Genomic DNA, 16,006 nt, shown 5'->3' with positions numbered 1-16,006 from the left:
ATGAAAACCTGTGGAACCATCAGTTATACAAGGAATGTAGCCTGTTATATTTCATGACCTTTCTTCTCATAAAAGATTACAGCCTGATCTGAAAACCAAACTTTTTGTCCATATTTATATCCATTATCCATTCATTGTCATTTGCAGTCAATAGTGTTGGTGTAGTGCTGGTTAAGGTTCGGGTGATTTGATGAGGGAGGACAAATGTGTGTTTGTGTGTGTGTGTGTGTGTGTGTGTGTGTGTGTGTGTGTGTGTGTGTCTGCTGAGGTGCTTGGGGGAAGTGCAGTTATGTGCGTTTGCTTGTGTTTATACTCGTGTGTCACACACATTCACCCTGTGGCAACCTGCATAAACAATCCACAGTAAACTCTTAATCAATTGAGCTCTCTCACAACTCACTTTCATTTTGAACAATTGCACCGATATAATGACTTCCATAGGAGCAACAACCCCTGACCTCACGGACATTGGCTGGTCCAACCTTTGACCTTTGTTGCTTTGAGACAACCACACTGGAGCTGTAAATATAGGCGTGTGTCCTTCGGGGCAACTCTGGCTACTCAAATATCTTCCATGGGAAATAAGCTCTTCCTGTGGACTAATGATGTTGACAGAACCTGAACCACTAAACCTTATTGACTGAAATCACAGAGGACACATAGCTACAGTTATCATGGCTTATCATGACCACTTCCCAATTTCAGGGATAAGGTACTTACTGTAACATTGATTACAGGCAAAGGAGAGATTGATGACTTTCTGGAAAAGTTAATTTGTATTTTAAATCACAGTGCAACCGTCTTTAGTCTAAATTGACCTGAGCTCTTTTGTCTTTACAGGCTTGAGAGGTGTTGATACAGCCAGGTCCAGTCTAGTTTTAGGATTGTATACCAGTGAGATCTAATTTATGAATACTGCACACACACAGATCCTGATGTGTAAACCATGTGTGCAACAACATGGAATTCATAATTTGGTGATGTAGTAACTGACAAGCAGAATCCATTATCTACCTGATGAAGGAGAATGGTGGTACCTTTCTTTAATTAGTTATGAAGAGACAATTTGGATAGTCACTGATTTTAATTGGCAATTTAAATTCAAGTGTGTTATTGAAGTGTACCTGCAATAATAAAAGAAAACAATAAACTGCTGTTCCTAAAAGGATTTGGGACATTTCATGTTGTACATTTCCCTTAGACAGCTTTAAATTAAAACAACAGGTGGTCGTTCACAAAATTTTGTTTTTCTGGCTGTTATGAAGATGTATAGCAACCTCTGCCTGCTGCTAGACCGTTGTTTTTTATTTTTTTATCTTGTGTATTGTTTATTCAACAGAGACTTCTGGTTTTTGACAACCTCATTTACCAAAAGTTCAGTTTCAGCATTTAACGCGGAGTAGTTTAGATGTACTTGGGTTAATCCTTATTACACTCAGAGGAAATCATGAGTTCTACTCTCACATTTGCAATGAAATAAAGATTTAAAGTAGAGAATGGTACCCGAACATATCTGTAGACAAAAAATTACAGTTGTGTCTCATCTCTGATCCTATTCTCACTATATGGTATTTTGACTATTTTTTTAATCAAAATATGTGCTAGCTCATAATATGATTCTGAGATGACTTAACTTATTTATGATAACACTTTGATTGTGTTGCTAGCTTTGCAATACATCGAGGGGATTTATTAAGAAAAACTTGATACCGTATTCCTGGTTGTTGCGTCAGGCAATCCCATGAAAGCTGGGTGCATAAGAAAGTTTTCAACGCCTCTGCATTTTGGGCTCCACAGCATGCGCATTACAGACATCCTCTGGCTGATGGTGTTAATTCAGGTCTGAAGGGCCATTACTGTCTGATGCGGCTCCAGCCTTTCATCTTTTTCAATTATTTTAATCTCATGTTCTCAGTATTTTGGGAGAGTTTTTCCTTTCCTTGATAGAAAACCATTGTTTCCATTGAGATATCGGGCAATACAAATAACCATGACCATTGACCATTTATCATAGGGATAAAAAAAAAAAAAAAAAAAAAGAGTAACTGTTTGAAATGTTTTTAAAATCTTTATATATACTTCAGGTTTTTTTACCCACTGGATAAAATCAAAATCTAATCATGGACTTAATAAATCATAATGAGGAAACTGTGTCTGTAAAACAAATCAAAAAGATTTGTCAGCAAAATAATACGTTACAAAGCACAACAAAAATATTTTCACTCCTTTCATGGAAAAGATCAAACACTTTGACACTTTGTATTTACAGGCTTAGTAGTACCATAGTTATTACATTACATGTACATTATTGATATGTATATGTTATCATTTCACTGAAAATACTCAGAAACTGACAATTTAAGAATTGCATGTACACAATAGAGGTTTAGAAGAGTGTAGAGTAGAATTTAATGGATGAAAATTGTCAATATGATTATTCAGATCACTTATTTTTCTCACAATTTTTTGTTAGTTATTTGTTTAGTAATGGAATTGTAAAAAATCTTTAATTCCTTGGTTACAAAACCAGTGGGTGAAAATCTGTTGGTTACAGTTGCATTTGCCCTTTATATTTTTTACATTTAACTTTGATTGTGTTTCTGTTTAATAGAGTTGAAGAGACCATTTTCCATATATCGGCTTAGGAGTTGGGCTCCTCCTGTCTCTCATGTTTAACGAGTTTATCAGGTTATAATCACAGGTTTAGTCATGTGACATTTGCTTGTTTTCAGATAAGCTGCAATTCTGCAGACATTTTACAGTAATTGGATATGTTACACTACGCCATGAGGATCTGATTTTTTTTTCACGTCATAGCAGATGAAAAGGGTTAAGCTGCAGCTGCTGCTGGCTAAATCCAGTCTTAGCACAGTGACAGATGTCACCCTAATGGATGCCTGTGGTTCCTGGATCGACAGTATGGCAGCGATATCAACAGGGAGTAAGGAATCAAGCCCCCTGCTTGGAGAAATGTCAGCCATTTTAAATTTTCAAAAAGAACTTGGTAGGAGAGAGAGTGCCTGTGGAGATGGGATCTCTCAGGAGGAAACTGCATCAAGCATTCCCATTCGCTCTGTAACCTCACATAATATTAAACTAACATTACTGCAAATGAAACAGTGATTCCCTGATATAAATGAATGGAATAAATGATATTGCTCTCACCATTGATGATAATTTGTGACAATAACAGTTTCATTATAGTAGTCCGACCCTCTCCCTCAAAAGACAATCACATCAGCAGAAAACTGTACACAAACCATTATTACAAGATCTCCAAGATTACCAGAGGCGATGTATGACTTACAGCATTGTCCAAAATAGCTCCGAGAAGCTTTTATTTACTAAAATTACAGCTGAGAAATTGCTTTTCCAAGTAAAATAAACTTGCTGGCTGGAAATGCTTTGTTATGACTTAGGGTATATCAGGTTTAGGAGAAAGATAGCTGAAGTGTGAACTGCTGTGTCATCTACTGTTTGTCACACCAGCAGATCAGGTTACAAAGACAGAACCTGAGTTGAGACCACAAAGTGTTATTTCATCTGTCCTGCACAGCATGGTACCGATGCTAACAAGCATGTTGGCTAGTCCTGTGACTATATGGAGAGGAGGCCCTGCCATTTTCCTCTCAATTACCGCAGGAGATATTACACCACGACGAGACAGGAGGGACAGGGAGCGGGAGAGGAGGGGCACAGCTTACTCATGGATGAAAATATCAGTGAGGGTCCATGGCATTCAAATTCACAGGGCTTAACAGCCCGGGTGATGGACAGAGGAGAGGGGTGAAGAAGAATCACTCAAATTCAGGCGTGGAATGGGGAAACAAGGTAATCAGACCAGTATGGCATAACAAAGATACCTCACACACACGCAGAATGAAAATAAGTCTATTCTAATTCAAGGCTTCCCATTTCTCCCCCTCAGTGACTTGAATGACAACTGGAGAGCAGAAACTTTGCAACGACCACACGCCCTCTTATGGATCTGTATGTTGAAACACACAAGGCAACCACCGGGACACTGATTCACAAACCAACTACTAAATTAAACCTCTGCTAAAATACCGCTGCTAAAATATTCAACTGGAAACAAACTATGAAGCTGATGGTAGTCAGTCAAGCGTGTACTACACCGGGAGTGAGTAATTTGAACTTCTAGTAGCCCTCTTGTTTGGAGACAAGACAACGAGCCCTCCAGAGTCTGGATGAGCATTTGGGAGCCTGTGGGTTCAGTCAAGCATTAAGTTGGCTGATGCAGATTTCCTTTAACACCCTGTGGTTGCTCGACTGTCTGCCAGAAAGTTTCATAGCCGATCCCATCAACCCCACATCATTAACTAAATACTTTGTCTATGAGGAAAAGCAAAGTCTGTTTTGCCCATTCAACCAATTCTCAGCTTATATTTTACATCAAACCACGTTTAATGTAAGAGTTTTTGATAAACCGCGATAGCTGGTCTCTAATTCCGATCTAATACAGATCACAGTATTTCTCTCTGAATGTGACCGAAGGTACTTTAAAACTTTTTCTTGAGGATTTTGTATGAACCACCAAACCAATCAACAGAATAACTGGATCTGCATACAAATGTAGCAATTTTTTGCCATAATAGTGAAAAATCTATCATGCAATGGCAGAGGTGTCAGATTTAGCAAAACAACATCACATACCTACATGATGACACAAAAAGATTTCTTCTTGTCAGTTCCTGAAAAATTATAATTTTCCATACACGATATATAGCAATAAGAATACAGAAATATTGAATATAAGTGTATTTTCTTGCGCTATGATCAAAAAAATCGGTACCAACAAAAACCCTCTGAACACAAAGGCAGTAAATGCAGAAACAAGAGTCATATTAATTAACAGCAATGCATACAGTGTGATCTCACCACTGTTTTTACACACACCAACTGTAACAGTCTGTCTGACTTGGGTAAGGAAATCATTTGTTCAATACATCGTCCCTGAGCGAATGGAGAGCAAACTACACAGACAGTCTGTACAAAGAATGTTTATACTGATACATCACACAGCATACTGGAATGTACTGACATTACTGTGTGCCTTGACATGGTTGTTGATATATACTGTATATCTACAGAATCCATATTCATAGTGTGTCATAGTGTGGCAGTGTTTCAGAGCCATAACACACTTCACATACTGTAACACACATATATATCACATGACTCACATACAAGCTTGAGAGAGGTTACTCAGATGCAGTAAAAGTATTTAAATGGCAGTTGAGAAGGCTTAAGACTATCAAAGGTGTACAGATTAAGTTAGCACCAGTTGTGTTAAGTTACAAACAAATACAATACAATAATATTCTGATTACAAACAACCACGTAAATCACTTCGTTTTAGCAAATAATTTTGTCTCAGAATAAAACAAATAAGTTCATTTTCAAAACACTATACAGCTACTTCGGAGGAAAAACATCATTGCCTGAAGTTCAACATTTAGACTCTATTATATTGAGCATCAAGTCTACAAAAGGTTCCTCCTTTTACCCTTTTATCAAGTGTTAAAGGGGATATTTGTAAGTTTTGCTATTGCTATATAGCCAACGTTAGCATCAGCAGTTGTTTACTTACTAGTCTTTAGGAAACACTATAAAACGTATTTCCTTTTCTCACCAACAGCTGTCTCTAGTGGTGGAAAACAACCCAGTTGTTTTGCTACATCTTTTCTTCTATTAAAGTTGGCATGCTAACCAGCTAGCCCCAGCCCAGTCAGACAGTCACATTCCGAGAAGCAGCACTGCTCAGAACGCGTATTATAACCTATTATAAACGCAGCAATGGCTTAAGATCTTTGCAAGACTAATAAGTAAATGGCTATTAACTCTGGCTATGTAGCAGTAGCAAAACTTAGCTCCAGTAAGTGACTGTCCTTTAAGGAGTGCCAGAACTTCAATTTTCAGCCTTTCTGTAAGAGTAGAAGTCACTTACAAACAGTGGGTATCACATTTGAGAATGAAACTCTTAAAATATTGCTACAAAATGTCCGCATCCACATTTTAAAGATATTGAGTCATATAATAAAAAGTTATTTTGATATCAGTTCCCCTCTTCCTTCAAATGAAACACAGATTGGCACTTTTCTGTCACAGAGGGACGCAAGAAAAACAATTTTGAGCTCTGACCTTTCAGCACCGCTGCTGCCTAAACAGCCCCGGGGAGGAATTGTCCTTTTTCATCAACTATACTAAATCTAGTGCGCTCCATCAAGCTTATTGTTTTACACAGCAATACACTCCTGACCTCATACCGGTGTGGTCCTCCTGTTTACTCCGTCTTTCAGATCTTTCTGGAAGCAGTTGTGGACTTGTAAAAACCCAGAGTCCCTCTCAGGACTGTAGGGCCCTGCAGTCCCACTACCACCCTTCAGAGGGTCCCTACTAAGGGCATACAGGGATATATCCCCCATCGGCAACCCCATTGCCAACCCTCCTCCTCCACCACCACTTCCTCCACTGATTTTCATCCCCACCGGGGAGGGGTCGCGGGATGGATCAGTCGACCTTGAACTGGAGCGTGAGCGCCTTCGTCTGTGGCGGTAACTTGGGATGCGAGAGTAAGGTGAAGAGGAGGGTATGGTTTTCATGAAGTCGTGTTTGGCTCGGAAGCGTGTCTCTTTGTTTTTCTCGATATATATGTTGACGGCAAGAACGCCCACCGACTCGGCCACGATGAAGGAGAGGGCGCCGAAGTAGAAGGACCATCCGTAGTTGTACTGGTTCTTCTTGTCCTCATCTTTCTTGTCACTGGGATCGCCGGCGTTGCTGGAGATGTAGACGATGATGCCGATGATGTTGCTCAGGCCTGAAGACGGGACGGATGGGAGAAGGCAAGATGAAGGGAGAAATGTTAAAAGGAGAGATGAAAAAAAAGCACAACACATGGATGTAAAATGTCTAACGCTTAAGCATAAAATTGAATGATAAAGCCTACAGGTTATACCATATTATACGTGCATTTTACCACTGTTATTTGGTGCTGCGTTTAACAAGTGGCTGTTTCAGATTGGGTTCACATACCTATAACTATCACATTCAACACCTGACAAAATTGGCTTTAGATCTCTTATTGAGTAAAATTCTCTTGTTTGTCGCTTCCAGTCAGAGACAAAATGGACTGAAGAGGAAAGGAAGACACACTATAAGGCTTTATGACATACACACTTATTTTGTCGTACAGTCTCTCAAAAACAACAAAATATACCCAAGAAAAAAAAACAACAGTTGAAATACAGGATAAGTTAGGGCAACAATAAAAGGAAGAGACCAAACTTGATTTGCCACACTGACACTAAAGGGAAAACCCTCTTGTATTGTGTCTGTCTTCTTCTGCCTGCTGATATACTTTCCCTCTGTCTGCAGCAGTGTTCAGACTCTATTTGTTCTTGCCCCAGTTTGTGTTTATCTGTAGTGTACTGCCAGTCTTGTCCTACCTGCAGCCACAAACAGGATGCCAGCACTAAGCAGGATGTTGGTCTTGCGGCTGTAGATGCGGCCCACCCCGACACACAGGCCACCCAGCATCAGCAGGATGGTGCTGAGAATGGGGAATAGGCTTGATGCGCGCACTATACCTGTTCATAAAAGATGCAGAGTGAGAGTGTGGCGTCAATACAAATGCCAAAGACAGTGAAACAGTGTATTACGTATTTTGTCCACCAGAGAACGCTGACAAGTAAATCTTTTCAATTGTGAAATGTCCTGTTAGCATCAAGTATGAATCTTGGTCACAATTTTTTAATAATCAAACTTAAAGGATCCTTAAAAAAAAAAAATGTTTGATCATGTTACGCTTTCATGTTGATTAACAAATATTAGCCAATATATTGTCATCAAATTTTTAAAAACCCAAATATCAATATTGATATCAGCCTAAAAAAGTCATGCTCTACTGAGCAGCATGTGACTCATATATGATGACATTAATGTCAATAAAAGAAATACTATAGTAGTAATGTGTTTGTCATAGTAGCAGGAATAAAACAGTTGTATTAGTCCTATTATTGACGGTAATAGTTATAGAAGTATAAGGATTTAATTTATATATTCACCTCATGTTGATATTATTCTTATTTTACATTATTCCATTTAAACATTAGATTGGATCAGAATTAGATATATGTTCTTACAAAATATTGAAAATTGTTAATATTACATTTCCAGAGGATTGAAGTCCTTTAAACACCTGTATAAACTGTATTCTACTAACACATAAGGAATATTATGTCTTTTCCAAAAGAAGTATTCAACTATACACTTACAATACCACTTCCATGTCAGTTGATGGGATTTCTGAGTAGCCTAACTGGTCCTGAAAATAACAATATATGGCAGGCCTGGCTGACGCATGTAGTAACTCTGCTGTAAGTACAGAAATAAAGGGGGTGAAAGAAAAGCAAAAATTGCCTCAGATTTGACGGATGAATGCATGTGCAGATGCTACAGCCTAATTAGCAGATGTTTCTGCCTTTCGATGACACTAACCAAGTGATGGCAGGATTTAATTTCCATGAGTTTATTGAAATTCATCAATATAGACAACAGCAAAGATAGGAACAGTTGTCTAGGGGGACAGGGCATCAAACTGGAAACCAAATGTGACATGCCAAGTGAAGCTGATATGAAACCTCAAGCCAAAATAGATTAATTAATTAATAACCCAGGCTAGCCAGAAAGTTTAGACAATTTTCAGTGTAAGTGCTGGAGTGGCATCTTTTCCTCATGCCTTCATTATATGTCAGATGTGCTCTATCGTGGGTAAAGTCGTGTTTTAGACAAGCCCTCTTACTCATCAGCACAAACACACTTCATCATCTCCGTAGCTCCAATTACTGTCATGACATCAGGCTTTTATGTGGGAGGGAAAAGGGTGTCATGAGACATTAAGTGCCCTTGTGATAACTCCATCACCACTCAAAAAAAAGGGGGTGAGATAGTGGATTAAGTGTGTGAAGCGTTTGAAGATGAAGAGGTTGCAATGACTTACGTAAGATGTACTCAGAGCTGTCTGTATCGTAGTCATTATCCTCTGGAAAATGATTGATCCGAAAACAGCTTCCTTTGTTGATACCTACGGAGAAGCCAAGAGCACATCAACTGTAAATGTGACTGATGGCCATACGCAGGGAAGAAACGACAGTTAGAGGAAAACACTGTGTCTTTATAATAGAGCTTGATACAAGAAGCTCCAATTAAGACAGATATGAAAGAAACTACATGCTGACCATCCACTGATTCAACATGCACCTTTCATGAAATTGTAGAAAAGTTTTTGGTAAAGTACATCTAAACTAGTGCTGAACTGTCCTGTTTTCACCTCTAACCATGTCAGAAACCATTTGAGGATAGGCTGCTGTGGATCTGAGATTCTGAAGTTCTCAAGCCCTCAGGCACCTTCTATTCAAAGACCCAGTCTCCTCACTGAGAAAATCTTCCCTCCACTTTTAAGAGAATAAAACATTGGGGCATTATGAATATTGAAAGGTTAGACTTTGAATTAAAAGTCTGACGCCTGATTTTGCTGCTGCTTCCCATCATTTTGGTCTTTGTTATTGTGTTGTTCTGTATCTATGCTAGACACCCATACACACCTGTGGATGCATCAGCTGACATGAAACTTGTCTGTAGGAAATTAATGGCATGTCTAAACACATGAACTAGACTTAACATACCATGAATTTTCAGATCTACTGTGCAAAAAAATGTGAAAAGTCTAACAAGAGCATGAGCTCTTGGTTATTCTTGTTACAGAAAAAGAAATTTCAATAACCATGTTGCATTTTCACAGTTTGGATGTTAAGGTAGGGTCATCCTCCTTCAGTGGGCAGATGAGCTTAAAAATATTGCACAAATCACAATCATATTTAGTCCAAACCATGCCTCCTGCTGTTAGTCATGCTGACTTAATTAATCATCGAAAAGTGCTAATCTGATAAAAGTTCAAATCAGAAGATATATGTTGGTCACAAGTGTTAAAATGCCAAGATAAAGTATCTGATTTCTGTCAGCAGACTTAATTAAATAGGAATTCAATTGTTCTTTAAATATATAGAGCAGTGTGTCGAGCGTTGGGGTGACGTCATGCACATCCCCACTGAAGGTTTACGCTATTCCAGTAATTGACAGTTGGCGGCAATAATGCAGTAGTAGTAAAGTGCTAGCAAATTTGCAGAAGAAGAAGACTGCATGAAAACATAACTTTGCTTGTTTACAAGAAAACTCCACAGGAGACCTTTAAAGCCACTGCAGTGCAGGTAACAGTCTGTGACTTGCTGTCGACATCCACCCTCTCCTAAATGTGCAGTTGTAAAAATCAGTGTGAACAGTCACTGTGTCTTCTATACCTGACATGAATCCTGGTTAGCACAGCCTCTGGCTGCATGGCATTTTGTGGTAGACCGCTCATCTAGTTGGATTTGTTTTGGGATGGAGTTGTGTTTTGAGGTGAGGAATGCATTCACCTTGTTTGTTAGGCCATAAAAATACATACACATAATGTGTTTAGGTGAGAGACTCTGAAATAAATAAAACTGTTAGTTTACCCAGGGCAACTTCAACTGGTATTTTACTTAACAATCTGTATGTCATTTGTCTGCATTTTGTTTGGTTATTGTCTGAGACTGCTGGAAAAGAATGGGGAAAAATAATATAATGAAACATACTTAAGAGTCCAGATTCAGTTTATCTTCACTGACTCCACTCTCTCAACCCCACTCTTTCAGTCTCTTTCAACTCACATCCTGAGCACACTCTAACCACTGTCATGTCTCAATTACCCACTTTTCTCCCATCGCCAGTTCCAAAATGTTTCCCTCTTCAGCCCTCTCTCTGTTTCCTTTTGATTTTTTTTAATGTACCAAGCACACTCTTTGGATCAATATAGAAGCACAGTCACTGTGTAATATATTCAATACACTAGGTGTGTGAGCGTATCTCACATGAATTTCATATTTATAAGATCAGTGTTTCAAAGTAATTGGATTTTTTTTTCACAATGTAGGAAAAGCAGTGAAAGGTAAAGGACAGAAAGAAACAATCATGGAATACAAAAACCTTTTAAAGATCAAACAAAAAGGGAAAATGTTGAAGAAAAATTATTATATCAATAAATAACACACAGAAGGCCAGTGAGTTAATAATCCAAGGAATGACGGTGAGAAAGAGGAGACAGAGAAAGAGAGTGAGCTCAGTAGGGGAGGTATCTCCCCAGAGCCCATCTGTCTGAGAGACCGGAGCCCATCTTTTATTACTCAGCATAGCTTCACCATGGCAACCTCCCCCCGGCAACCCAGAATCACATTTCTAGCTCCGCTTCTCAGAGGACGCCTTTGACATCTTACTAATGCATTCACCAGGCTTACACACACACACACACACATTCGGATGCTCCACAGAAACATGTGACACACCACACACACACACACACACACAAACAAAGCCACAAAACTAGAAAGCAGCCTTTATGATACACAAAAGCTCATACAATTACTTTAACTGAAAAACACTTGGTGAGTGGATGGCTTGCAGCAAGGATTTGTCCTTATAAAGTCGTACCAAATGTCGTGTGTTTGAAACGCGTCATACCTTTAAGTGCCACTCCAATATGTTCACCGATCAGGGGTGTGTTGCTTAAGTGAGAGTTCTTGTTGTATTTCAGCATGAATGGCTGCAGAACAAGACTTCACTTTGTTTCTCTTTAAAAACTCATTTGCCACAAGCACTCACCTTAAGTGAACCTGTGTCTCCCACGAGACACGACACTCATACAGACGTGTATTTGGCACACAGAGATAAGCCTAATTTCTTCGACAAGGTTAGCCGACGAGTCTGTCCTAAGGCTTACCCATTATTTATGTCACTCATTTGACCTAATGCAACTGGTTAGACTCCATCTTTTTCTTTGTTCCTAGAAGAGCTTATCTCTGAACAGGGAAATGAAATGAGCGGCTAGTTAAGGCAAAGAAAAAATCCAAAATGAAGTTAAAGCTTTGATGCTTTCTTTTTCATTACTTTTTCAACCAAAAAGCGGTAGAACTGAAAGAATAATTTTAAATATTGACATTTGAAAAATGCATTAATCAAAAGAGGAGGCAACTGAAGTTTAGAAGGTGTATCCTGCAGTTGTCTGTTTGATTGAAGTCACTACAGTTTTGAAAGTAAGCCTTTGATTGGGCATCGTTAACACTTTGACTTAGCCAAAGTCTTGGGAAGTTTTTTGACTCAGCTAAGCATCAGGTGTAGATACAGGTTTGCCTTTTTTTGACTTTCACAATTGCGAATGTGGAGTGTGTGTGTGTGTGTGTGTGTGAGAGAGAGAGAGAGAGAGAAAACAGCAAGAGAAGATGTGTTACTTTCAGTTTCAGCTCTGTATGTAACACCCTTCCAACGATAGGTGCAGGGAAAGAGAGGATGATGGAAAAGACGACAGATATGTAAGATCAGCTAGCTCTCCATCTCACTTCTGCTGATGGTACTCTCAAGGGTTTGAAGCGAGGCAGAGGGAATATGTGTTTTGATCAACTTTACAGGAAATCCATAAATAGAAATGCACTTTTTTAAAATATAAAATTCCACTAATTCCAGAGAAGTAACAGTACAGAGCAAAAGGGTATGCAAAAGTGTGTGTCACTTCTGTAATAGCTGCCCACATACCTTTGGACAAGTGTTGCCTCCTCACTTGGACCTCCCCACCCACAACACTGTCTGATCTCTCTATGTGTCCTTCATGTCACATGGAAACATGGGAGGTGCAAGCTTCCTTCTTTAAAAAAAAAAAAGTGCTCATGTCATATCTGCATCTGAATAGTCTGTGGTTTGGGACCTGTGATTGACTAACCTCAGACATGTCATACAAATATTCACTTGTGATCAGTGAGGTATGTCAAATGTCTTTTAAAACCACAATGATTTTACTTAAACCATACTTTATTCTGTGGTGTGATCTCAACATCTCAACACGAATGAGCATGCAAAAATATGCATAGGTTCTACAGACAGAGAATTGTGGAAATAAAATCTGCAGAAACCTTCAGTCATTGAGTGTTTACAAAGAGAATGCTTAAAAAGTCAGCAACTCACTATTTCTAGCTTCCAGTTTGTTACAATTGGCTCTCTGTATCTAAAGCTGTCCTGCAAACCTAAAGGTATTTATTTATTCAGCCTCGTTATATCGTTGGTTTGTCAGTTAAAAGCGTACCATTTTACAATAAGACTACGCTTATAAAGGATTTATAAATTGTTTATAATTAGGTTATTCATTTGGTTGTTAACACTTTATAAATCATAAATAAACAATTATAAACAAGTTATACATTGATGCAGGCTCACTATTTGGCAAGATCAAGTTAAGGCTTGCTACTCATTAATCTTACTAATGAGTTACTACCATTTATAACTGGCAAAAGGAGCCTTATTGTAACTCATTAATAAATGTTGATGGGTTTAACACTTAATAATAAGGATCCTTTTAACACTTACAAATGGTAGTAACTCATCAGTAAGATTAATGAGTAGCAAACATTAAGTCGATGTTGCCAAATAGTGAGCCTGCATCAATTTATTAAAACTTGTTATAATATTTATTTGAGGTTTACCAAGTGTTAACAACCGGATTAATTACCTAATTATAAACCATTTATAAATCCTTTATAAGGGTAGTTTTATTGTGAAGTGGTACCGTTAAAAGAAACAAACATTATCCAGACTGGAAATTTCAGCACCAGTGGCAGTGGACAGCGCCACAACTCGAAGACGTCACTGTTTTGTTTTTTTTTTTCGTTTTTTTTTTTGGAAGACGTCACTGGTGACCATCGTCACTTAACAACTGATTGATTTCACTCATCTGGCCTCTTTCCAATGAAGCGATCGCGCGCTACGTTGCCTACATTACTGTCCAAACAATAGCGAGCTCATGTCCCACTGTCAGAACCACAGTCCAAGCCTGCTCTGGCGTGTTTGTTGGGGATCATGGCTATGCAGCAAAACAGCCGAGAAAATTAGGAAAGAGTCAGTCTCTTGCTAAAACACACCCCCAACTTATTTCAGTCGAAGCAATTTTATGGAACAAGTTGCCAGGCAACCGTTTTACGTTAATGAGAAAATTAGGACGAACCGATAAATGATTTAAGTACAGGCAAAAATTGACTGCTTGTTATAGAACGTAAAACTTTCAACGGCATTACGTTTCTTTGTATGTCAAACTAGACAAACTAATTCATTTCACAAAGAAAACTAATGCAAACGTGTCATTACACACATACAACACACGCACAAACACACGCGCGCACACACACACACACACACACACACACACACACACACACACACACACACAAAGCCGCCTTTGCGCGCAACAGGGAGCGGTTTCCCTCCAATTTTTCTCTCATCGTGCCCGTGTAACTCTCTACGGTAAATGCTTTTTCATGCATTAAACAACAGAAATATGACTGATAATGATGTTGAACCCCTCGGGCGATTTCCATTTTGGGTGCGTTCACACAACACAAACTGGGATGCATTTGTTGCCAATATTCATGTACTTCTTTCTTCTTTTTTCTTTCTTTTTTTTTGCATGAACGGTCAGCGTTTCAAGTATTTTCACCCGGAGTTCCCAGCTGAACCATTTCTTCAAATCCACTGTTATCCCACTGACATAACATGTCATGACTATTTGACCAGTCAGACCGCGCACATTGCCACTTCCACACCGTAAAACAAAATACTCACTAGCACATAAAAAAGTTTGTAAACTGACGGACTCAAACTCACTAGACTTTATTTTTTACCTTCGATACAGCAGATCCTCCACAGTCCAGAGTGCGTCAGATCGCCTTTGACTTTCTTGGTTTGCATCTGGGTTTCGTCCGTGGTGACATTAGTGGCGTTGCAGATGTACGCACGAGAGTAAAGCCAGTAGTCGGTGCCGATGGCGATGGTCATGAGGCTGAAGGCAGCGAAGGCCCCTACGATGGCCAGCAAAGTCTGAACCCCTCGGTCACACCATGCCATTGCGTCTCATAATGTGTGGACCGTCCACAGCAGCTTACGCACAAGGCGAGGAGCGCACGGTGCCCATGGTTATGGTCAGAAGACGCGCTCGCATCTCGCGGTTTTTCCCTCTCATCAAGTCAAAGCCTTCGATCCTCAACTGCTTAATCGGAGTTCCTCTCCCTCCTAAACTTCAGTCGGAGTTCAATCCAAGTTACAGAGCTTGACCAAAAAGCAGTTTTCGTCTAACGATGTCTTCATCTTAAATCCTGCCACAGGTGGCTGAAAATCTGGAGACGCATTCCTTGAACAAGTGCAGCTTTAGCATGAATTATAAGGAAGTCGTGAACGTTTATGTCGATCACACATGGCCACGGCTTCTTTACAGTTTACTATTCAATATTAAACTGCAGGGTTTGACAAAGGCTGCAGCATCCTTCATCCAGACCACACCTTCCACGGCTGTAGCCAAGCCAATGGGAAACGGCGGAGTGAACAGCAGCTGGAAGAACAAATCAACAGACCTACACAAACACTCACAGTTAATGTTAGGTAGCAGTAGAATTAAGCCTTTCTGTGAGTAGAAAAAAGTCTTTGCAGTTTGTATATCACACACAATTAAGGCCAATTACCCCACAACCACATATAAAAAAAACACCCATACAGTACATACACACATGCATGCAGTTTCAAACGTTTTTCAAAAACATCTAGAAATCAAGAAAAATATTTTTAAAAACACCATTTCTGACAGCAGAGTGGAGATTAGAGCGATTTGAGTTGTGATTGAACTACTGTAGCAGCACCTTTTAAAGACGCTGAAAGCACCACTGATTAAATATTTCTTAAAATATCCATCAACACCACTTTGAACTTGGAACCGTCTGCGTGCAAGATCACCTCGCTCATAAAAATAGTAAGAAAGTTACAACAAACTGAGACTCTGCGCTCCTTAATGACTACAGTCTTATAAAGTGTGCTCAGG

The 16,006-nt window shown here is 39.2% G+C and overlaps 1 protein-coding gene across 1 annotated transcript; it reads right to left on the bottom strand.

The window, feature by feature from the left end:
* Window positions 1–5,005: 5,005 nt before the first annotated feature.
* LOC111659681 (voltage-dependent calcium channel gamma-4 subunit) lies at window positions 5,006–15,388 on the bottom strand. Its single transcript, XM_023412680.2, has 4 exons — window positions 14,820–15,388; window positions 9,023–9,106; window positions 7,470–7,610; window positions 5,006–6,841 (listed from the first exon to the last, which is right to left on the bottom strand). The coding sequence occupies exons 1-4, from the start codon at window positions 15,040–15,042 to the stop codon at window positions 6,282–6,284; spliced, it is 1,008 nt and encodes a 335-aa protein (XP_023268448.1). The 5' UTR covers window positions 15,043–15,388; the 3' UTR covers window positions 5,006–6,281.
* Between the last annotated feature and the right edge of the window lie 618 nt (window positions 15,389–16,006).

Source organism: Seriola lalandi, unplaced genomic scaffold (genome assembly GCF_002814215.2).
Source record: "Seriola lalandi dorsalis isolate HSWRI2012SDOR001 ecotype SW California unplaced genomic scaffold, Sedor1 jcf7180002054486, whole genome shotgun sequence".
NCBI lineage: Eukaryota > Metazoa > Chordata > Actinopteri > Carangiformes > Carangidae > Seriola > Seriola lalandi.
The sequence above is the reverse complement of the archived record's forward strand: the minus strand, read 5'-3'. Positions and strand labels throughout refer to the sequence as shown.